At 31.9% G+C, this 25,574-nt stretch overlaps 1 protein-coding gene, 1 long non-coding RNA gene and 2 pseudogenes across 2 annotated transcripts; 3 read left to right on the top strand and 1 right to left on the bottom strand.

The window, feature by feature from the left end:
* The first annotated feature begins 7,367 nt into the window (after positions 1-7,367).
* LOC140978832 (subtilisin-like protease) lies at positions 7,368-10,258 on the top strand (annotated as a pseudogene).
* Positions 10,259-11,444: 1,186 nt separating this feature from the next.
* Positions 11,445-13,844, top strand: LOC140979521 (uncharacterized). The gene is made up of 2 exons (XR_012175756.1): positions 11,445-11,530; positions 13,553-13,844. It is a non-coding gene; the product is annotated as an uncharacterized lncRNA (long non-coding RNA).
* A 1,287-nt stretch (positions 13,845-15,131) lies between these two features.
* Positions 15,132-17,202, top strand: LOC140978717 (subtilisin-like protease; annotated as a pseudogene).
* A 4,269-nt stretch (positions 17,203-21,471) lies between these two features.
* LOC140978718 (lignin-forming anionic peroxidase-like) lies at positions 21,472-22,944 on the bottom strand. Its single transcript, XM_073443924.1, has 3 exons — positions 22,441-22,944; positions 22,115-22,280; positions 21,472-22,022 (listed from the first exon to the last, which is right to left on the bottom strand). The coding sequence occupies exons 1-3, from the start codon at positions 22,855-22,857 to the stop codon at positions 21,634-21,636; spliced, it is 972 nt and encodes a 323-aa protein (XP_073300025.1). The 5' UTR covers positions 22,858-22,944; the 3' UTR covers positions 21,472-21,633.
* Between the last annotated feature and the right edge of the window lie 2,630 nt (positions 22,945-25,574).

Here is a 25,574-nt window from a genome sequence, read left to right as displayed (position 1 = left end):
AATCAGTGTGAGAAAAAAACTTGAAAAATCTTTTCAAATGACTATATCTTAGAACTGTGTCATCGTTTAATTTGACGCAATTCAGGAAAGTCATTTCGTTCGTCATTTTTTAGAAGATTTGGAACAATGATTACGTGCATCATATCATGGGGATGATATAGTTTCAATCTCATAAACAAAACAAATTTTATTCTATCGAGTTTACATTTTGTTTTATAATATTTTATATATTGTGGAACAACATACAAAATAAATTATTGTATTTTAAAAATCTTGAGAAGGACACAGATAACGTAATTAAGATATGTATATGATATATCATTCAAATATATATATCAAAGTATTTTTCTTATTCAATATCTCATCTAATAATACAACTGTTTAGATTTTATGAGCATCTTATAATAGACAAAATTAAGTTGATGAAATATTGTATAATTCAATTTGAATTTCACTTCGGCCAAGTGAATTTATTTGGCGAGTAGTTCTCTATGTTACCGTCATATATTACATGAATTAGTTTGTTAGCCATTTTAACTAAAAAAATAGACAAAAACAACCTCTTAATCACCTCGAAATCTATCGAGATAATATTGGAAGAAATAAAGTGTAACCGACTCAATGTCTCAATTTACTAAAAATGCACAAAATTGATCTATTGTGTCCACAAAGCATTAGAATTGTTCTCATACCATTAAAAAAACAATGAGAATTATATACATATTTTTTCATGTAATTTTTTTTCTAAATGAAGAATTTTTTCTTTTTGTTTATTCTTTGAGAAATATTGATATTTTATATGACATCAATTTGTTGCAAACCATGAAGTAGCATCATAATCACTATATAACCCTTAAAGGTTTACACATACAATTTTCCAATTTTTTCTTCATTTTGCTGCATTGAAATTTAAATATGAATAATTCTTGATCTTAATATTTTGCTTTAAATACGCCTTCAAATATATATGTATATGTTTCATGTCACTTAGTTAGACATAATTTTAAATATCTAAAAAAATGTGTTTGAATTATATCATACAGAAATAGGGACATAGTAATACGCAACATTATTTTTTTAACATGTTTTTTCATCCACTATGTTTGTCATAAATTTTTTTTTTAAAATTTGATTTATTTCTTAACTACATGTATAAAGAACCAATGAATTATATAATTCACAGAAATCATATATTACTCTCTTCGTAGAACATAAGACCCAAAATATGTGGCTTTGATTATTGTACTCTCATACATGTTTTCATATAAACAACAAGAAAAATAATAGAATATCAGAAAAAGCAATTGCAGCCAACAATACTAAACAAAATGAATTTAAAAAATTCATGACACAAACAACTTCCATAAAAAAATGATAACTCAAAGTTCAAAAATAATTTATTTAGTACAATAACAAAGAAATTGAATTATATACGAACAACAAAAAGCATAAATCACACTCAAATTAAATATTAACTCATATTATTCAAAATTTTTATAAATTTTTCAATATTTTTTTAAATAAAGAGAATGCGCCTTATTAACGTCATGGTTTCATAAATATTTTACGTTTTAAAAAAACACACAAAGGAAAAAATGGTGTCTCAAAATCATCATGAAAAATCCTTTAATAAAACCTTAAGAAATAAAAATATAATACGAAGTTACACAATTTTCCTTAAATCAAATAAAAATATTAAACAATTGACAAAATATATCTGGCAACGACAAAAAATACGTTAACTTGTGATACAATTAAAATTTAGAATCATGCATAATCATTTAATTAGAACAAAATCGTATGTCAAAAATCTACTTGATATTATCTATTTTAACAATTTATCCATGTTTGTCGTCCACCAGAGGACTCATAGATCCATTAATTTTTTTAGTCCACCTATTAATTTCAAAATAAATAATACTACAAAAATAATATAATCAAGCACATAAAAATTCAAATTCAAATATCTTCAATCAATTTAAATAAAAAATTTTGAATAGAGAATATAATAATATTGTACGAATTTTGAATACTGATTTATAGACAGAAATCTGAAAATATATTTGTCCCAATAAATAAAAAAATATTATCTCTTTATATTCTGAGATATAAGCTAAAAACGAAGAAACATTTATTCATTTTTAATATTTTCTAAGTCGTTTCAAATTAAGTAATCTAATCAACTGAAAACATGCATTATGTGTTTAAGAATTAACAAAATATCTCAAGGAAAAAAATTAAAAATAATTATTTTTGTGGGATATATGGTTTTGTTTTATATTTTCTTTCGGTGAACAAACAAATCATATAAGGAATTAAAACACAACATGATCAATACAAACGACATATAACACCAAAACATGTAATGATATGTTAAAAAACTCTCATCTCATTACAAGAACACAAAATGTTCAAATGAAGCATATTATTTAGTAATATTTATTTAGCAGCATATATAAAAAATTGACTAAATAGCTTAAAAACAGTGTTTGGAATAACTTACATACAAACATTTCTCTCAATCATGTATCTCTATTGACAAATAAAGAGTTTGAAAATATCTTTATTCTAAATGAGAGAAAGAAGTTTTATATATAACCTTAATATTTATTAATAATTTATTTTTATTCAATCCGACTCATCTCCCTTCATCTGACCATTATTACCTATCATCAATATGGTAGATATTTTTAATGAATTTGACGGAAATGTATAAATTTAGTAATTAAAATTAAATTTAAAAGTAAATTCAAATAATAATTAGTTTTATTGAATTAAGTACACTGTTAATGATCTTATTAAATTAACATGAAAAATGGCTTAAATAACATCATGAACATGACAAATTGTAAAACAAAAAATGGCAAAATGGTAAGGTTACAAATAAAAATCATATATTTAATAGATAATATTTATTTAACATCATATCTCAAAAATTGACTAAATAGCTTAAATGTTTATATTGAAATCACCTATATACAAATATTTTCTCTCAATCACATATATTTGTTGATACATAAGTAGTCTTAAAATATCTCTATTGTAAATGGGAATAAGATTTTTTATATGACCTTAATATTTTTTAATTATTTAATTTTTTTCAATGTCACTCATCTTCATTCGTCTTCATATTATTACTTTAATGCTTATAATATTAATAATTTTTTTTAATGTATAACATTATGAGAGTGTTTTTCTATTAATTTGATGTCATTGTATAAATTAAAGTAATAAAATTTAAATTTAAAAATAAAAATAAAAGTAAAATTAAAATAATAAATAGTTTGATTGAGTTAAGTGCTCTATTAATAATCCTATTAAACTAACATAGAAAATAACTTAAAGAACATTATGAACATTATACAATTTATAAAACAAAAAATNTTTTAATTATTTAATTTTTTTCAATGTCACTCATCTTCATTCGTCTTCATATTATTACTTTAATGCTTATAATATTAATAATTTTTTTTAATGTATAACATTATGAGAGTGTTTTTCTATTAATTTGATGTCATTGTATAAATTAAAGTAATAAAATTTAAATTTAAAAATAAAAATAAAAGTAAAATTAAAATAATAAATAGTTTGATTGAGTTAAGTGCTCTATTAATAATCCTATTAAACTAACATAGAAAATAACTTAAAGAACATTATGAACATTATACAATTTATAAAACAAAAAATGGTAAAATAGTAAGTTTACGAAGTAAAATCAAAATAATAATTAATTTGATTGAGTGAAGTACATTATTAATTATCATGAACATTATACAAATTATAAAACAAAAAATGGTAAAATAGTAAGTTTACAAAGTAAAATAAAAATAATAATTAATTTGATTGAGTTAAGTACACTATTAATTATCATATTAAACTAATATGAAAAATGACAATAAACAAAACGGTAAAATAGTAAGATTACAAATAAAAATAATAATTAATTTGGTTGAGTTAAGTACACTATTAATTATCATATTAAACTAATATGAAAAATGACAATAAACAAAACGGTAAAATAGTAAGTTTACAAATAAAAACCACATATTTGTAATAATAAAATAAAATAAAATAAAATAGATGTTAGTAATATTAGTAATTTTTTTAAATGTTTAACATTATGATAAATTTATAAGTAAAATAAAAATAATAATTAATTTGATTAAGTTAAGTACACTATTAATTATCATATTAAACAAACATGAAAAATGACTTAAAGAACCACATGAACATGACAAAATATAAAACAAATGAAAGAGTAAAAAAGAAAACTCATAAATGAAAGTTATGTACACTATTAATTAACATATTAAATTAACATAGAAAAGTACTTAAAAAATCAAATGAACATGACAAATTATAAAATAAATAAAAGGGTAAAAATGTAAGCTCACAATTCAAACTCATATATTTATAATAGTAATAGATAGATATATATTTATAGAATTTGCACACTTATATTTTTGTAAGTGGTTTATATATTTTAAAATAATGATGTTCCTGTCTTTGAAAACTCAATTGTACACTACTCGTTTCATGTCATTTGATTTTGTATATATGTTTCATTCTGTATGATTCCTTTGCTATGTTATAAAATCTTGAAAATGCCCTGTTAGGATTCGAACTAAAAGTGGTAAGAAATTTTCGAAACATGATAAGATAATATAAGATTCTAATACGGTGGGTTATGATAAACGATATACGACTTTGTCCTCTTAGATGAGTAATAATTAGAGACTGATCAGTATATCATATATAAATAAATTAATAACAGTGCCTTGTATAAGTTCATGTTTCATTTATGATATGATGCCTTGTTTCGAATTTTGTTTGTCTCATGTCTTGATTCATGTTGTGACTTGTTCTATGACATGTTACCTTGAACTCATATTATATGTATATTTCGATATTGTTATCTACAATGAACCCCACGTGATGAGCGTTTCACCAAACACTCACCCCTTTATTTCCTTACCCAGATAAGGGTGAAGATCAATTGGAAGAGGATGAACAACACATGATTTGGGGTTGGTGATCAAGTTCGAGACATGAAGTTTCAAGCATCGATTTTATTTTTATTTTCCTTTACGTTATAGCTTCCGCATTTGTGTTTTGTATTGTAAAAAAGTTCTTATTTATGTAATATAATAGACTGTTTTTTGATTATTTTATATACTATTATGCCTTGTTGTTTTGCGATTTTAAATTGTTAAATAACACTGGTGGCGCGTCTCGATTTTGGGGGCGTGACACGAGTTAGTAAAATATGTGAACACTTGGTTAGTGATCATGTGTTTGATTCCACTTACCAAAACATTCTCGGTCGAGCCTGTAACATATATGACTTGTCCAATGCGATATACTTGACTAGCATAGTTTGCATGCTACTACGTTATCCCGAGTTTTTACCTGATACGCACCGAAGTTAACGACTATGGGTTTCCATGTCATGATAAAAAAAAGTTTGGTCTTAATCTAATAGGTTTTTCTTCTAATCTTCTGTCATTTTCGCCTAAGTCCTGATATAATGCCAACGATATTCAACGTCATTTCGGTTGCTTTGTTAGCTAAAATTATTGAATGTCACGTTAAAACTTCTAAGAAAATTGCTAAAAGGAAAAAAGACAACTTATTAATTAGATTAAAATTAAGTATAATAACTTATGATACTTACAAATACATCAAAATTATATTATATATTATACATAAAAAATGTGCATCATTGCGTTAGCTAGAAGATTAGAGAGAAATCAATTAATTAATTGCGCCTGATTATATATAGAGATCAACTTGGAATTATAAACTTGAATTTCACACAATATTNATGAATACCCAAATTATAATTTTCTCCTATCTATTGGAAAAATTCCTCATAATTGAGGCAAGTTTATATGATATTAATAGACAAGCTACCTTGTAATAATATAAAATCAAGATTAGTTGACTTTATTAATTATTGTACTGTACGTAATTAAAATAAGAGATAGTTGAGAAAGAATCAATTTAAATCATAAAATTTAAATTCTATGAAAAAAAAAATCATAAAATTTAGTTAGTCTATATAAGTTTTCTAAGATTAATCCTGAAACTGAAAAATTATATATAATCAGATTGGATGACTCAAATTGATTAAAAAGACAGTCTACTCACATATATATTTTATTAACTTGAAAGAGGCACAAATCTGCACTCCACTTCTTTGATTAAGCACAGAAACAAATTTCTGCAATAATTATTTTATGCGAAGTTCCATTCATTAATATTTTCATTGACTTTTTTAGTATTGATTGGCGAATTCGAATAAACACCTAACAGGATAATTGCATAAAAAAAAAATTCAATAATCAGATATTATAAAAGTACGAGATTGAGAGATTATTGTGTCTTCGTGTTGATTTACCTTAATGAAATATAACTGTTACGAGTTTCATCGTACGATATTGATCTCACCATTAAATAAAAGCTAATTCTTTTATTTATGTTTCTTAATAAAAACTTATTATTTAATTTAATTTTTATTTATTTATTTATTATGGCTTCAGCGTGCCGCTAGACCTAGTGGGCCAAGTCAAATTATGGAAACAGTCTTATCTAATTGATTGTCATATTAACTAATTAATGGACGACTTATATATTGAAAGCCAAAAATTAAATAAAGTCGTAACAGAAAAACATTATTTTATTCTAAGGAGTGAAAATTCTTTTTACATGACATCATATTTTTCGTTTTTTAATTATTATCACAAAGACATCATATTCTTTAAATACAAAAGGTCGTTATTATTTTTGGGACAAGAAAATTTAATTAATAGGGACAAGAAGTACAAAATATGTACTAAAACGCGTAGATATACGTACGCTAAAATGGAAATATATTGGACAGTCACCATTATTAGATTATGGGAAAATTTCAATCACTTGTAATCTGCAATTAAAATTGAAATTAAACAATATGATACTACAAAATTACAAATTGAAAAATATATAATTGTGGTTTTTCCAAAAAAAAATATGAGAAAATATAAATATGTAATAAAAAAAACTTGAAGGTGAGGACGAACAAAGGCAATATATAACCCCAAAAAAAATTTACTTATATAATATTAATATGCTACATTAATTCGACCCCCTCTTAATTATCAGGTAGAATTTCCAGAAATACTATATGCTTAAGAAAAAACCATTCGCAAATTAATAAAATGATCAAAGAAACTCTTCTTCTTTCAAAGCTAAATTGTATTTTATTTTTGTTTCTGTGTGGTTTCATGAAACATATATGGGACATAATGATTAATTGAAACAATCACAATTTATTCTCTTCCAACTATTTAAGTTTAAAACCAACTCAAAGATTAAGCTCAAATACAAAGATAAATGCAGTATCCATGTCGATATCGGTTGGGTTTGTTTCGCCCCGCCGCCATTTTATCTCCTGTCTGACCTTGTGAAAATTTCCATATAATTTCCTGCAAGTGTATGTGACCGAGTCGATCCCTTGATCAGCAACACGTACAATTACAGGTTAATTGTTTTTTTTAACAAGTCTTGGTCGTTAATCAAGTTGATGTCCAAAGTTATATAATAACATCGAAGGCAAGGACGAAGGATTTTTATAAGCACTTGACAAATCCAAAACTAAAACCAGACATTGGAAACCAAAGTTCGACAACTTATCATAGCAAAAAGAAAACATGAGTTTCCTGTTATTTGTTACCTTCATTTGTGTACTGAATTTCAGTTCATCAACAATATTTGCTCAAGAATTACCACCAGGTACTGAAACCAATTTGGAGACTTACATTGTTCGTGTCGAGGGACCTGAGTCACAGCTTTCCTCGGAATCAGACAGCTTCGAATGGGACAAATGGTACAGTTCGTTCTTGCCAACCACCACGGCAACGTCCTCAACCGGCGGAGACCGAATGATTTACACATATCGCCACGTGTTTAAGGGCTTTTCTGCTAGATTATCTGCAGATGAAGTTAAGGACATGGGAAATAAGGAGGGATTCATATCAGCGCGTCCCGAAAGAAAACTGTCCTTGGATACAACTCATTCGCCTAACTTCTTGGGGTTAAACCAGAACATGGGTTTCTGGAGAGATTCCAATTATGGAAAAGGTGTGATCATTGGAGTAATGGACACTGGAATTTTACCGGAACACCCTTCATTTAGTGATGAAGGGATGCCACCTCCACCGGCGAAATGGAAGGGGAAGTGTGAGTTCAATCACACAACATGCAACAATAAGATTATCGGAGCTAGGTACCTGGGGGAGCCTCCCAATGAGAGTCCACTAGATGATGACGGCCATGGCACACATGTTGCGGGAACTGCCGCCGGAAACTTCGTGAATGGTGCAAACTTGTTCGGCAATGCTAATGGGACAGCATCTGGTATCGCACCACTTGCTCATTTGGCAATTTACAAGGTTTGTTACCTTTCTTGTTTTGAGAGTGTCATTCTTGCCGGAATGGACTTTGCAATTGAGGATGGTGTAGATGTGCTTTCTCTCTCTCTTAGTGGAATCTCTTTTGGTTTCTATGACGATGGCATAGCACTGGGGGCATTTAGTGCAATGGAGAAGGGGATCTTGGTCAGCTGCGCAGCTGGAAATAGTGGCCCTAGTTATTTTTCACTAAGCAACGAGGCCCCTTGGATTCTCACAGTAGGTGCAAGTACAACTGACAGAAAGATAATTGCTACAGCAGCGCTCGGCAATAAAAAACAATTTGATGGCGAGTCTGGTTTTCAACCGACCGACTTCCCACCGACACAGTTGCCTCTTGTATACGCCGGCACGGTTAACAAAAGCGATCCATTTGCTCCATATTGCCACCCGAAATCATTGAACACGACATCCCTCCTCAAGGGAAAAATAGTGGTCTGCGAATTAGGGGGAGGAATAACAAGAATTGGAAAGGGAGAAGCAGTGAAGAATGCTGGTGGGCTTGCCATGATTGTGGTGAATATTGCAAGGTATGGGAACACAACATTTTCAGACGCCCACGTCCTTCCAGCAACACATGTCAGTTATGCAGATGGGTTGAAAATCAAGACTTACATAAATTTAACATCCACACCAACGGCCACAATTCTATTCAAAGGTACCGTAATCGGAGATGATCGAGCCCCAGTGGTCGCGGCATTCTCTGCAAGAGGGCCAAATTGGATTAGTCGCGGCATCCTAAAACCTGACATTTTAGGCCCTGGAGTCAATATTCTCGCAGCATGGCATACCTCTGTTGAAAATAGCACAAACACCAAGTCCGCATTCAACATAATATCTGGTACCTCAATGTCATGCCCACACCTCAGTGGTGTCGCGGCATTGCTCAAAAGCGCTCACCCTGATTGGTCCCCAGCAGCCATAAAATCAGCAATCATGACTACAGCCGACGTCGTAAATCTCGCCAAGAATCCAATCGAGGACGAGGAATATCTTCCTGCAGACATCTTTGCCACTGGATCAGGACATGTCAACCCCTCCAGAGCAAACGATCCAGGGCTGATTTATGATATCCAACCCAAAGATTACATTCCTTACCTATGTGGTTTAAACTATACAAACCGACAAGTCGGGGTTATTCTTCAATGCAAGGTAGATTGCCAGGTCAGGTGGAATCAAGTATACCAGAAGCCCAACTCAACTATCCTTCATTTTCTCTCACTCTTAGTTCATTCAATTCAACACCTCAGACATACTCAAGAATAGTGACAAATGTCGGTGAACCAAACTCATCTTACGTTGTCGAGATTGTCCCGCCCTCTGGAGTCGAAATCCGTGTCGAACCCACGAAGCTCGACTTCTCAGAGTTGAACCAGAAACTGCAATATCAAGTGACTTTCACACGACTGAATATGACGACCTCAAACATTACATTCGTCCAACAAGGTTTCTTGAAGTGGAGTTCAACCAGGTATTCGGTCAGGAGTCCTATCGCGGTTTGGGTGCGTTAGCGTATCCTGGAAGAATCAGAAGATTGCACTAAATTCTTTTCAACATAACTATTGCATATATAATCTCATGGATTGTTTATATTATCTGAGTCGCTTTTGGATCGGTACCATTATATATACGAGAATAAGACGACCGCTGGTTCATGCTACTATCCAGGGCATGCATTATGACAAATTGTAAAAATTACAAAATTGGTTTATTATGTTTGTCTTTTGTAATTTTACTTATACCATCAATAATTCAAGAGTTTCATTCACAGTTTGTAAGATATATAAAAAATGAAATTTGGATTTTTATTTTGTTATTTAGTACAAATTTAAAATGTAATTTGGATTTTGATTTGATAATTAAAAATAATTTTATTCACACGCGCAACTAATCCTAAAAAATCATATTGATGTTGTCAAAAAATATAATTATCTGGACTACTATGTAGTATCGTAAACGGATCCAAATAATAGAACACTGGTACTCCAGCTAGCTCGTAAACGGATTCATGTAGCCGATAAAGAGAAAATTTTGTGGGTTATCACATACGTCACAAAAAACGTCAAAGTCGCCGAAGTTTGCCCGTCGTATTCACTCTGATGCTCAAGTCATAAAATAATTTAAAGATGTTCTCTGAGAGCTAAATAGTTTAAACATAAAATAATGAGAGTATACTTTGAGTAATGATAGTCTTCTCTATTTATAGATTTTTTTTAGGAGTGTTTAATGAGCTTAGGTCTTTATAAGCAATTTTGACTTTAACAATGGAGCCAATAATAAAATTGGAATATAAAACATCACATATAATCTAAAGATGTGAGAGCCCAGTCCAAGTGAACCCTAAGCCCGGCCCAATTTAAGTAAATTTAAAAAAATAATAATAAATAAAAATAAAAATGAAATGATAACTTTCTCTCTCCCGTTTCGATCATCCAAAAATGAAAGTAAGCATAGATTCGGAAAGCCCGTGACTAGAGCTACGTTTTAGTACCGATATTGAAGAGTTTCTTGACACTTTTCGACAAACCCGACGTCGCTTTCATCGTCGAATTGCCGCCGTACGTCGCCGGAATTCGAAAATTGATTGAGGGGTTTTGTTCTCTACGTCATAGGCTTCATTTTGATATATATATATATATATATTGAGGTACAAATCATGATTCCAGCAAGGTGGTTGTATTTTTGTTGGGTTAAATTTGGTACCAATATTGATAATTGTTATATTATTGATTGTAGGTACAAGAATTGAGCCGATTAGATGTATCTACCAGATTTTCGGAATTTATTTGGATTAATTTCGAAAATTCATATTTATATAATTGGATTTTTGAATTTTCGTGTTCAATAATTAGGTGTTTAGCTGCTATAGAATTGTCGCATATTAATTTTAGAAATATTAAAGCCTAAATTATGGATTTTTGGAATTTTAGGCTAAATTAGTGAATTTTGGAATTTCGTTCGATAAATTCCTTGATTATTTAACCAAGATAGGAATTGATGTGCAATAAATAATTTTGCCACAGGATTGGAGTTTTCAAGAAATATTTAAGATATTTTGTGGTAAATTAAAGTCAGTTGAGGTACGTACTGTGAGAACCGAAAGTCTTCAATTCTTTTTTTTTAATCATATGTAAGGAAATTTAAGGGTTTAGGATCTTGGATTATTAAGTGGAAAATATAATAGAAATCCTTGTATTGGGAATCTTAAACCTTAATTATCAAGTCAATCAAATTAGGACCAAGACATGCAATTTTCGAAAACATGGGAAGGGGATTTTACAAGATTGAGATATCCTACAAAATCTAGAAGATTGAAGCATGATATTCCAAGCAATTTTCGAAAATCTCACTAGAATATATGCCTAGATATTGTGATGCATGGATACATGGAAACTTACAAGGAAAGGTGGAAGCAAATCATCAAGATTGTGCACAAAATCCCTACACCTAGTCACACTAATTTCGAAATTACGAAGGGGAATGAGATCAAGAAATAAATCTCTTAACTTGGGTAGCTGAATTTTTCAAGAATGGCAAGGATATTTGGAGTCAAACATTGTGAGATTTGAGGCAATTTTGGCATTATTTAGCCACCATATTTAGCTACATCCTCCTCCCCTATAGATAATGCATCAACCCTAGCCATGCTCACACCATAAATTCGAGACCCTCTAGCTGCAATATTTCAAAAATTCCAGCAACATCTCCCTAGCCGAAACTCTGCCCGAAAATCGAATCCGAAGCACCGTCCGAGCGAGAACGCGAAGCGATCCATTCCCGAAGCCGAACCACCACGTTTTTAGCATCAATTATACTGTAAGTGGGCTGTTTTAAAATTCATAATTTCGGTTATGCATATGTGAAAATTTCGTTTTTTTGGTTTTAAAAATTCGGTCGAGCTCCGTCTCCCGTCTATTCGTTTCTATGAAATTTTGATACGTTATATTTTGACACTGTGAGAATTCCCTGAAAATGGGTGGAATTCCAACATATGGCACTTCACGGTGGGATAGAACCGTTTTATGGCCTCGCCCCCTTAGAGGATCAAAACTTAGGGACTGACGTCAGTACACCGTTAAAGGTGAAAAATCGCAGTGTTATTATGTTACGGATACGATGTTACGTTTATGAAAAGCATGTTATATTTATGTGTATGTTTCGAAATTGTTATAAGATTACTATGTTGTGTTCAAATTTCCCCCATTTACTGAGTATTCCCAAAATACTCACCTCCTTACGACCCTACCCAGATAAAAACGAAGAACAGGTTGAGGAAGAAGAGTCCGAGCACTTTTGGGGTTGGTGATGTGCAAGGCTGATAATAATAGATTATATTTCGAAATTTAGGATTAAATAAATTGTAAGACGTTTCCGCATTTATTTCTGTCGTTTAAATTATTTCGGTATTGTAAAGACAATCGTTATTTTATCTGAGATTATGATTTATAAACTGGTTTTCGGTTTATACTGTGCTACATATGGCTTGTTGTTTCGATTGTGTGATTGTTAAACAACGCCGGTGTCAATCCCGAGTTTCGGGGCGTGACACGTACGAACTGTTTTCATTACGACGTCTATTATGACGTGAGATGACGTTGAGTATGTTGTAATGAGTTGTGGCGTGCTTTATGTGCTTTTGTGAATACGTAATTGCATTCATGCATTTATTTGTATTGATTTTATTAGTGCATAACATTTCGAGCCTTGACTCCTTTGATTGCTATTGATATTGATATTGATCTATCGAGTTGTTGCGTCATCGATGGAGCGGGTGGGTAGGATTAGCACTCCTGATGACTTGCATGAGGGCTGAGTGGGTAGCTCCCGTACCCTCGATGCTACGTGTATGGATGAGTGGAGACTTGATGTTGCGTTGCTACGTTCCTAGCACGGGTGGCCACTGTTACTGTTGTTGATGCGATTCATTTGGACTCCGTTTGGTATACGTTATCGGTTGTTACCTTTCACGCATTGCATTGCATCGCATTTTACTTGATTTTATTTCATGTCAGTTATATTTGTCATAATATTACTAGTTCGTCATACTGGGGCCCGACCCCTCGTTTCTTTTTATGCTGTGGTTGGTTTTGATGCCATAGCAGGTTATCCAGGAGGATTTGACGCGTCTGGTGGAGCGTCAGGTAGTGGTGCCCAGTCGTCGAGTCATTGTTGAGAGTTCCCAGATATATATATACTATATTATGGAGTCATACATTTACCGGGGAGATGCCCCGTGTAGCTGTACTGTTATTTTTACGATGTTTTGAATTGATAGTTGTGTGATCGAGCCTTGCCGGCTCTGCATGTGTTTAGTCCTGGCCAGTGCGGCTATAGGTTGTGAATTGATGTTATGACTTTATTTCGAGTGTATAAATATTATTTGTGATGTTTTGATTTTTTTGGGGTGTCCTGTGTACGAATAGGTCATGCCGAAATTTCTGTAGGCCCAAAATGAAAAATTTTAATCGCTTTCGCTGTTTACATTAAGATATCCTGATTGTTTGGTCATTAAATATTAATCAGGAGCACGGGCCCCCACAAAAGACGAGATTGAATGCCTCAAGTTGATTAAGAAATTTCAAAATCGAACTCTTAGTTTTAATTGTTATATCAATTGGCTAAGAATAAAATATTTGTTTTGGTCTTCTAATTTATCAAAGTCGTGTTTTAGTTTTGTATGTATGTCTTTCTGTCGGTTTTTAGTATTATTTTATCGAGACGTGACATCGGAAAATATTGATNTATATGATGTCAAATGGAAGTACAATTAAAGAAGTATGACACAACATTGACAAATTAATGGACTTCAAGAAATAAATTACATAACTAAAACAGATAACTTCGAGAAATAAATGGGCTTTTCTCCCCAAAGGCCGAAGCCTACCGAGTGCTAAAATTTATCTTAACATTTTGCATGATGGAAAATAAAAACAATTCCGATTATCGACGATTCAACGCCATTAGAGCGCAGGAGAAATCCATTTTAAGAGAAGATTTATTACCTTTCGTCTTGGGGCACTTAATTTCTTAATAATAATTATAATTTACTCTAATTTTTTATTTTATTGCTACGGAATGCGACTAGAATTCAGCGGGCCAAGTCAAATTTGCTCTTGATAAGTATTCTCTTTCTTCATTATGAATTTTTAAAGCCTATCTAATATCTCCAATCCAAGATTATTCTTTTTATGTGAATTAATTTCGTCTCCTAATTACGCGACTTCTCATAACCATGCACGAATATGTCAAATATATCGCATGATACAGTCTAATTGATTATCATATATATTAACTAATTAATTGACGAGTTATACTTTAAAAGTCAAAAATTAAATAAAGCCGTAAAAACATCTTTTTCTCAAAAACTTAAATAAGATCATGATCTCACTTGTCAATTTTGTTAAAAATATCAAAGTTCAAATACAAAGATAAATGTGGTATATATCCATGTCGAGATCGGCTGGGTTTATTTCGCCTCGACTCTGATCTCCTGTCTCTGACCTAGCAAACCTTTCACATATTAATTTCCTGCAAGCAAGTGTATGTGACCAAGTCGATTCCTTGAGCAATACAATATAATTACTGTTTATTTTTTTACTAGTCATAGTCGTTGATCAAGTTGATGTCCTAAGTTATATATATATAATAACATCAAAGTAATTAAACGAAGCACTTCACGAATCCAAAATTAACTCCAAGCATTGGCAATAACATGTACCAAAAATAAAACATGAATTTCCTGTTATTTGTTACCTTCATTGGCATACTGAATTTCAGTTCATCAACCATATTTGCTCAAGGTGAAACCAATTTGGAAACATACATTGTTCATGTAGAGGAACCTGATGCACATGAGCTTTCCTCAGAATCAGGCAGCATTTACTGGGAAACATGGTACCGTTCGTTCTTGCCAACCACCACGGCAACGTCCTCAACCGGTGGAGACCGAATGGTTTACACATATCGCCACGTGTTTAAGGGCTTTTCTGCTAGATTATATTATCTGAAGATGAAGTGAAGGACATGGGAAATAAGGAGGGATTTATATCCGCACGTCCCGAAAGAAAACTGTCCTTGGATACAACTCATTCGCCTAACTTCTTGGGGTTAAACCAGAAAATGGGCTTCTGGAGAGATTCCAATTATGGAAAAGGTGTGATCATTGGAGTTGTGGACACTGGAATTTTACCGGAACACCCTTCATTTAGTGATGAAGGGATGCCACCTCCACCGGCGAAATGGAAGGGGAAGTGTGAGTTCAATCACACAACATGCAATAATAAGATTATTGGAGCTAGGTACCTTGGGAAGCATCCCAACGAGAGTCCACTAGATGATAATGGCCATGGCACGCATGTTGCGGCAACTGCTGCTGGAAGCTTTGTGAAAGGCGCAAACTTGTTCGACAGTGCTAATGGGACGGCATCTGGCATCGCGCCCCTTGCTCATTTAGCAATTTACAAGGTTTGTTACTTATCTTGTTCGTACAGTGATATTCTTGCTGGGATTGACTTTGCTATTGAGGATGGAGTAGATATGCTTTCCATCTCTATTGGAGGATTTTCTTCTAATTTCTACGATGATGGCATGGCTCTTGGGGCATTTAGTGCAATGGAGAAGGGGATCTTGGTTAGCTGCTCAGCTGGAAACAGTGGTCCGAGAGGTACATCAGTACATAATTCGGCCCCTTGGATTCTCACCGTAGGTGCAAGTAACATGGACAGAAAGATAAGGGCCACTGCAGTCCTTGGAAACAAGGAACAATTTGATGGTGAGTCCGCTTTTCAGCCAACGGACTTCCCGCCGACACCGTTGCCCCTTGTATATGCCCAGACTGTTAACAAAAGCGATCCATTTGGTCCATTTTGTGTCCCGGAATCTCTGAACACCACGTTCCTCCTCAAGGGAAAGATAGTGGTGTGTGAATACGTATTAGTAGCAGCAACTGAAAAGGGAGAAGCAGTGAAAAATGCTGGAGGTCATGATTCTGGTGAATATTGCCCGGTATGGAAATACAACATTTTCCGAATTCTGTGGCCTTCCAGCAACACATGTCAGTTATGCAGATGGGTTGAAAATCAAGACTTACATAAATTCAACATCCACACCCACGGCCACAATTCAATTTAAAGGTACCATATATGGAGATGATGGAGCACCAATGGTCGCGGCATTCTCTGCAAGAGGGCCAAATTTTCAGAGCCGCGGCATCCTAAAACCTGATATTTTAGGTCCTGGAGTCAATATTCTTGCAGCATGGCACACCTCAGTTGAAAATAACACAAACACCAAGTCCACATTCAATATAATATCTAGTACCTCAATGTCATGCCCACACCTCAGTGGCGTCGCGGCGTTGCTAAAAAATGTGCACCCTGATTGGTCTCCAGCAGCCATAAAATCAGCAATCATGACTACGGCTGACGTAGTAAATCTCGCCAAGAATCCAATCGAAGACGAGACGTTTCTTCCAGCAGACATCTTTGCCACTGGATCAGGACATGTCAACCCCTCCAGAGCAAACGATCCAGGGCTGATTTATGATATCCAACCCAAAGATTACATTCCTTACCTATGTGGTTTAAACTATACAAACCGACAAGTCGGGGTTATTCTTCAATGCAAGGTAGATTGCCAGGTCAGGTGGAATCAAGTATACCAGAAGCCCAACTCAACTATCCTTCATTTTCTCTCACTCTTAGTTCATTCAATTCAACACCTCAGACATACTCAAGAATAGTGACTAATGTTGGTGAACCAAACTCATCTTACGTTGTCGCGATTGTCCCGCCCCCTGGAGTCCAAGTCGGTGTGGAACCCGCGAAGCTCGACTTCTCAGTAATTTATATATATATATTTGACATTTATGTATATAAAATTACTTCATAATATTTTTCCACACTCCGCACATATAAGGTGGGCTGTTTTAGCCATTGTGTTAAATATCTAAACAATTTTCTAATTTTTGCAAAATATCACACAAATTCAAATTAATAACACCCCCGCCACCCTATTTTTTTTTTTATTTTGCTCACACAATTTTCAAATAAAAAATAATGAACTAAAACTATATTTGTTTGTTTGTTTATTATTTATTTTTTAAATCTTTTTTTTATTCTAATTTATATTTGGAATTTAAACAGTCAAACAATATAATTTAAAATATTTGTTATTTTAGTTCATTATTTTTTATTTGAAAATTGTGTGAGCAAAATAAAAAAAAAAATAGGGTGGCGGGGGTGTTATTAATTTGAATTTGTGTGATATTTTGCAAAAATTAGAAAATTGTTTAGATATTTAACACAATGGCTAAAACAGCCCACCTTATATGTGCGGAGTGTGGAAAAATATTATGAAGTAATTTTATATACATAAATGTCAAATATATATATATAAATTACTGATAAAAAGAATAATTTGCTATTTCTCATATGTTATAAGGAAATATAGCACTTTCTTATAGCACTCATGTATATCATATAGAAAAAAAATTTAATTAGAAGAAAATACAATGTATGGAAAATTTTCAAACCGTTTGGCTTCTACATTTATACCTAGAGGTATGTTGTACACGTAAATTTGTCCCGATGTACCATCCACCGTTTCATATATAAGTGCTGATTCATAAAGTTGGTTGAAAAATCCAAATTTAGTTATGGAGGATCCAACGTTTGTTGTTTTATCAAAAATTATAATTGGTGGTAACGATACAACTCAAATATTTTAAATTGTATAACAGTTCAAGTACCATGTTATATTGCTCAACCTAACAGGACGATTGTTGCATCCAACAATCTCTTTCACAATCAATAAAAATCAAACATGTAAGCTTAACTCTGATAACAATTGTAGGACTAAGCACTTACCGTTTTAACAAAAGCTACTGTTGGTGATAACAATGCAACTCATATCTTTTAAATTGTACAACAGCTCAAACACCACGTTTCGATTGTTTTATCTAGCATGGACAAATATTGTACTCGACAACTAAATTTCAAATTATCAATATTTAAATATTGGTAAAAGGCAGCAACATATAAATAATATATGATTAAGTGAACTATATATGTTGTTGGATTATAGTTTGTGTTTGTCATTATGAAAGTACTGTTTAAAGTGGGTGAATAAATATTTCGACATATTTGTGCCTTTTCAATTATACTCTCGGTTGGCATCCAAAAAAGAATATTTCAATCTTGCTTGGTGCAGCGAGAGAACAAAATAAATATTACACAGAAAAAAGCTTGCTTAGGGAAGTCTTTCTTTTTCTTTTTTTTTTTTTATTAATTCGCTGTTGTTCGATTCTTGTTTCATCTTGTTCGATCAGGAACTTCAAGATGAGCCTTGAGCATTGTACAAGGACGTGCGGTAGGAGTAACCCATTAATCTAAACCTGGATGCACCTAGTTTTCTCGGGACTCCTTCTGTTGGTTGGTCCCCCCCTTTCAACCAAGCTTGGTAGAGTCTCAAGTAATTCTTTCTTGGGACTCTTTCGGAAGTTGCGGAAGATAGTATAGATGCTCCTTGAAAATAGTCGATTATTTTACTGAAATCTTCATTTCGACCACATCGAAAGAGAGAGACCGGTTTCGAAGACTTCCAAAAAGAGAAGGTCCATGTAATTCTGCCTATTAGACTAGATGCTCAATCAAATTGGTTAGGAGGACCTTGTTCCGAGATGGAAAGAAGACAATCATTAGAATGCTGCCTATTTCACCTTGGACGTCACTTTTTTTTTTACCATCCGCCCCTCGTCTCCAGTGATGATGAGGTCATCCACATAGACGAAGCAAATATCTAACCACAGCAAAGAAAAAGTCCTGATCCATTGGACCGCTTATCCTAATTTTTTTAGTTATTGGGATGTATCTTCAACTTGTGTTGGAAGTCTGGGTTGTTTTATTCTTGAATTATAGTGTAGTGCTACAAATGAGGTTAGCTCCCTATATATAAGTACTGAACTCAAATTATTTTAAAATTTTGGATGCTTCCACATATTTCTATAATGGAAATATATGCATTACTTCATACATATTATAATTAATTATTAATAAACTTACCATAATATTTATATTAAGTTACTATTTTTAATATTACCATTAATATTATTTTCATTATCATCATTATTATTATTATTATTATGATAATATTTTAAGAAGAACTATTATTTTAATATTTACATAAAAAATAATTTTAATATAAAAATAATAGCTTAAATTTTGTTTGTACCGAGAAAAAATTATTTTACTGAAACTTGGATGGTGTTAATTTTTGGTTCTAGAAACAATGAAACATAAATAAAAAAAACTTTCATTTGAATTTAATTTAAAAGTCTACAGAACTTATTTTTCTAAAAAAATATTTGATTTGAATCTGAATCATTCGGATTCTATTTTTTTCTTCATATTTTTATTGGTAAATAAAATAAAATAAAGTAAAACTAGAATCCGTGGAATGTAATTCTACAAATCTCGGATTGTTACAATGTTTTAAAGTTATCATACTTTGTGAAATTTAAATATATTTAGATTATTTAATTAAAGTACCCTCTGTTTAAAAAACATGAAAAATACTTTCTCTCTGTATCCGAACAGAAAATATAGAATATATTATGAAAAAAAATCAAAATTATTTATTGAATATAATGCATAGCACGATTTCCAAATAAAATAGAAAATTCTGTTGAAATTCTCATGATGAAATAATTTAAAATTTCAAGACATGAAAATCACTACTTTTTTTTATTTATTTAAAAAATTAAATATGTCAAACATATCCAACGTTTTAAAATAAATATTTAAGTTGTACATATTTTAGTTCTTTAGTTTTGTTATTTTGATTATTGGAATTACAATTGTGTGCAATGACCAATTAATCCTAGAAATTTGTTATAAATTTGATAATATTTTATTTACTGGCAAACATTGACGTCTTTTATTTTATTAGTCTAAAAATTTACCCGATGCACACCAAAAGATAACGATCTCGTATTCTATCGTCATGAAAAAAATGATAGTAAAGGACAAAGAATAAAAATACACAAGTCAATGAACCAACTTTGGACATATGAATCACCAATACTAATTATGTTCGCTAGCCAATTGTCCATTTAGAACATTTAAATTTAAATTAAATTCGAAGTATTGAAATACCCAACTTAAGCGTGAAGTGAGTATCGAGGTTGCCAACCCAAACCAGCACAAATCTGATCCCAATATGCAGTTTATAAATGCTCACACCTTATAATATATTATGTTGTTCGACTTTCTGTGCTCATATTTGTGTCTTCCTCACAGTACATATACATGTTCATTACTAAATGGTACATAAATTGATATTATTGGTGGACGATATAGCAAAATCGTATATATATAATAGCAATACTTACATAAATTCAACATCCACGTCCACGGCCACAATTCTATTCAAAAGGTACCATATGTTAGAAAGAAATAAAAATTATAAATGATTGGATAATTTTAATAATTTCAAAACGATTATTAATTTTCACTTCTTTAAAATAGGAGTGGAAGTTTAAAAAATAATGAGGTTATTTTAATTTGGCTTCACAAAACACCAAAAATTGAAGGGTTTATTAATTAATTCCTTAATTAATAGTGATAAATATTATTAATGGGTTCATTTTTTGTTTAAAATAATTAGGTCCCGTATTTTGTTCCATTTAATCTTACACGCGCCAACTTAAAAACGGGGGTTGACTTCACGTAAACTGAGGGTGGTGGGGGGAATAAAAACTATATTTATATTACAAATATAATATTATATTTAATTATTTAATAAAAATTAACATAATATTTAATGAAGTTATTGTTTTTAATATTATCATTAATATTATTCCGCATCAGAATTAAAAGGTTTTTATTCATTAATTCCTTAATTAATAGTAATAAGATAAAATGGGTTGTAGAAAGACATTTTTTTTTTTATTAAAATGATTAGATCCAATTTAATCACACGGGAAGAGCACACACCAAATTAACAAATTAGGAACTAAAGCGCATTTGAAGTTATGTATGCTGAAACTTCATTCCAAAAATATCACACAGATTACAGATAACACGAAAGTTGTCCAAGAGCGACATTTATTCCGATAAAAATTAAGAATAACAAGGAATTTAAACCAATCTGCATATGCTTTTGCTACAAATATGATTGGACTTGGCTAATTAATAGCGCCACAAGTCTTTCTTACGATCCCATTTGGCGCAAGTAATGGCTCAATCTCCCCCATTTTTTTCATGGCAGATGCGAAATCAGCAGCGAAAGCTTTTGGATTCTTGCTGTACTCAATGACGATGCTGTTTGTAGATGCAGAAGTGAATAGAACCTGATCGGATTGGAGAAGTCCCTTTCTCTGGACCAAATTCTTGTAGTAGTTGATGTCGAATGAATTCGGTGTCACCAAATCAAGTGGTGCCAAATTGGTGTCTCCACCTGTTTGAGGGCATCGGCGTCTTCGGGTGCTAGCAAAGCCAGGATCGATGTCAGTTCCATTGCTGTATATTCTTGACCGAAACAAAAAGCATTGGGCTTGGCCGAGTGTATGTGATCCTACAATACAAGCATCGGTCATCAATGTTATAAATTAGTACTTCCGAAAATCTGGTATATATATGTACATGCAACTAGACCGTATAATATACCTGATAGGGCAATCATGTCTCTTGTGTTAAGTCCCTTAACGGCAAAGGCGGCAATAAGGGTGTTGGCATCAGCAAAAGGACTGGGAAGATCGGTGTTTGCTCGATCACGGTTTGCGGTGGTGGAGTCCTTTCTTCCGAGCTTCACTTCCCACGTTGGACCACCAACCTGCATGCAAGTATTTCATCAACTTCTATAAAAAAAAAAAAAAAAAAAAAAACTAAGCACGCTCACGCCTGAATCTATTTGGTGGAAAATGCCATTTACCTAGATATTGTAGTTAGTAGTAACTATAGTTACACGATAAATGAAGTATATAAATTCTTACAGCAACTGAGGCATCACGTGCTGCTACGGTGAGTATGTCCGCGCATGAAACTACAGAAGGACATATACGCTCCAGCGCGCGCTTGGCATCCTCTACGACGTTGTATCCTCTCGCAGAATTTATATTGGGAATCGCTGTTTTTTCGCTTCTAATGGAGGGCGACTCGTCGAGAAGGATCGATCCATCGCATCCCTGAACAAAACAATCGTGGAAATGGAGCCGAATCAGCGAGGCCGCCATGCGACGCTCTGCGGATACTGCCCGTCGGACAGCATTGCGAATCTCAGTTAGTGCACCTGGGCATGTTTTGTTATAAAAAGATGTAGATAGCTGTGCTTCACATAACATGCCAGAGAGTAAAACCAAGAGGAATACAAGGGAAAAAATGTTGCCGAATGAACTCGAAAAGCTACCCATTATCAGAAATTCGAGATTTTGATTAGAGAACTTATCCACTCAGACAACAAACAAATTAAGGATTGATTGCAAGTGAGGTTGATGGAGATGATGGGGTTCTTGGCAACTATTTATGGGACAAAAGGGAGCATTCTTTAAAAGTAAAAAATTAAAAAGAATTGTTCACTGTTGACTTCCACCACGCGTATATGTCTGCCACAATTTAAAAAATGTTCGTCGATTCCAGCTTTTTTTTATATTTGCAATTGCATGTAAAAAGTTCAACTAACAAATCCCATTTGATTTGGTCTTTGTCTAAGGGAATTTAATTAGTTTAGCAATCTAAATCTAAATCACGGAAAAATATGCTGAAACCGATCGTTTGAACAATAAATGAATAATTTTCAATATTTTGTAGAAACTAATTAGTATGGAAAATATATACTTATTTGAAACCTTAATTGTCATTAATTAATTATTATAACGAATATGAAAATATAGCCAATTAATATTATATTGGTTACTCTGTGAAATAACCAATATAATTCAAGTTCACGCATGTGCGTGAATAGAAAAAAACTTGCAATGGAGGAAGGTGCATGGAAGTACTTTATTTTAGGTAGCACAAATAGAATGATTAGTCAACTTAATTAGCACAAACTAACCTTATTGCATTAAACTAACCAAACTGTGCATTACTCAAAAGTCTTCCAAATTCAGGCATTTACTTATTATTTTATCTCTCCCTTTTAGTTCAGCTGTGACTATCGAGATCGGAGTTACTTAAGTTAACTTACAACTATTTGAACCCGAGTTCGAGTTCGAGTTCAAGTTCGAGTTCTAACGTTTTGAGCTCCTATATATTTTAATTAATATCTCATTGAAATTTTGTAAATAACTATTAAATTTTAGAAACGTACGTAACTTATAACACTACAACAAAAATGGTTTTTCGCAACACGCAAATTTTTTTTACGCAGCGCACGTTGCACGCTGCACAACTGCAAGCTGTTGAAAGTTCAAGATTATACGTGGCGCGCATACGCACGCCGCAGATAACAGTATCCGCGGCGCGCATGCGCACGCTGTTAATACTATTATCCGCGGCGTGCGTAATCCGCAGCATGCAAACAAATTATACAGACGCTAAAATTTGCGACTGTTTCAAATTAAGATTTTAGCGACTGTTTCTGACAAACCCGTCGCTAATTAGCGACGGATTTATAAAAAAACCGTCGCTAATGTTTTTAGTAAAATAAAAAAAAATTACTTTTATAATTTAATAAATCTAAAAAAACTTACAATCTGACTATGGTAACAATATTCATGATATTAACTAACACTTAAAAATTTACCAAAAATTGAAGCGAAAGAACGTACCTTAAATCGAAACTAAAATCGTCTAAGAGAGAAAAATTTTAAGTGTTGTAACTAAGTGATTTTAATTATAAATATTTACTAGAATGGTTTTTGTAAAAGTAGAATCAACATTTCACCGACTTATAGATTTCAATTAAATTGATCAAAAGCTAAATTTAAAAAACACAAAAAAATAATTTTTAAAATAAAAACCAAAAATCACTTCTTCTTTTTTTCCCGGATTGCAAAAACTCTCTTGCTTACAAGATGGTTTTAATATATTTTTTTCCTCTACCAAACTCCTGTTATTAAAATCAGTTTATCTTACGCATATTATTCTATCTTTCCTTTTAAGCTTTGACTTTTTACAAGGTCAAACGGAAGTTGGCTTATTACATCACGAGATGATATGTTTTTTTAAAAAAAAAAAATTGAATAAATTAAGAAAACCAAGCTGTTCTTTTGTCGTTTGATTTTCTTCTATCATCGCTAGGGGAAACAGTCAATGTCAATAACTTTCACGCAAATCCTTTTTAGGATTTACAGCTCGATCAACTACAGCATTATTAAATATACAAATTGTACTAAAATTTCGATTATTAATTTTAATTTTTTTTACAAAAATAATATGTTAATCTAAACACACATAATTTAGCTTTGACTTGCTCGAATCATTTTCTTGAGGCTTATGCCAATTATTGGTACATACATTAACATTCTCCAGAAAAATTAGACAAGGTCTCAAATAAATTAATGTGTATAGTACTACTCAATCACAATCAGGAAATTTTTCTCAATTAATTTAAATTGAAACGAAAGAACAATATAACTTACTATTAAAATAGCTACAACTGTATTGTCATATCACAAAGAGTTCGACAAATTTTGAAACACCATAAGACGATATTGCTTGGATGGATAGATTTGAGACTTTGAATGAACGAGATTGAATTTGATATCAAATGTATTTTAAGTTATGAAATTCAAATTACAATTGAAGTGATTTCAATTTTCAAATACACCAAATATGAGTGTTATTTGAAATACAACTCTCGAATCAAATCATCCTCTCCAAATAAAATTCATCAATTCAAACACAACATGATATCACTAGCTAGATTCATCACGTTTATAATTTAATATTATTTTTGTAGCTCGATTTTTTATTTTACTCACAAATTGGAGACCGAATTTTTATTTCGGTCTCTAAGTTAAGACTAAAATTTGATTGTTTTTAAAAACTAAAATCAAAATAAAATTAATATACATGATCAAACTCGTAATTTGGTACTACCAACCACAAGTTTAATTGAATATTTTATTTCATCCATTTTTAAATTATTCCATTTTTTTCTAGTATACATCAATGCTTGAAAAAA

The sequence above is a fragment of the Primulina huaijiensis genome, chromosome 6, assembly GCF_012295235.1.
Source record: "Primulina huaijiensis isolate GDHJ02 chromosome 6, ASM1229523v2, whole genome shotgun sequence".
Taxonomy (NCBI): domain Eukaryota; kingdom Viridiplantae; phylum Streptophyta; class Magnoliopsida; order Lamiales; family Gesneriaceae; genus Primulina; species Primulina huaijiensis.
The sequence above is the reverse complement of the archived record's forward strand: the minus strand, read 5'-3'. Positions and strand labels throughout refer to the sequence as shown.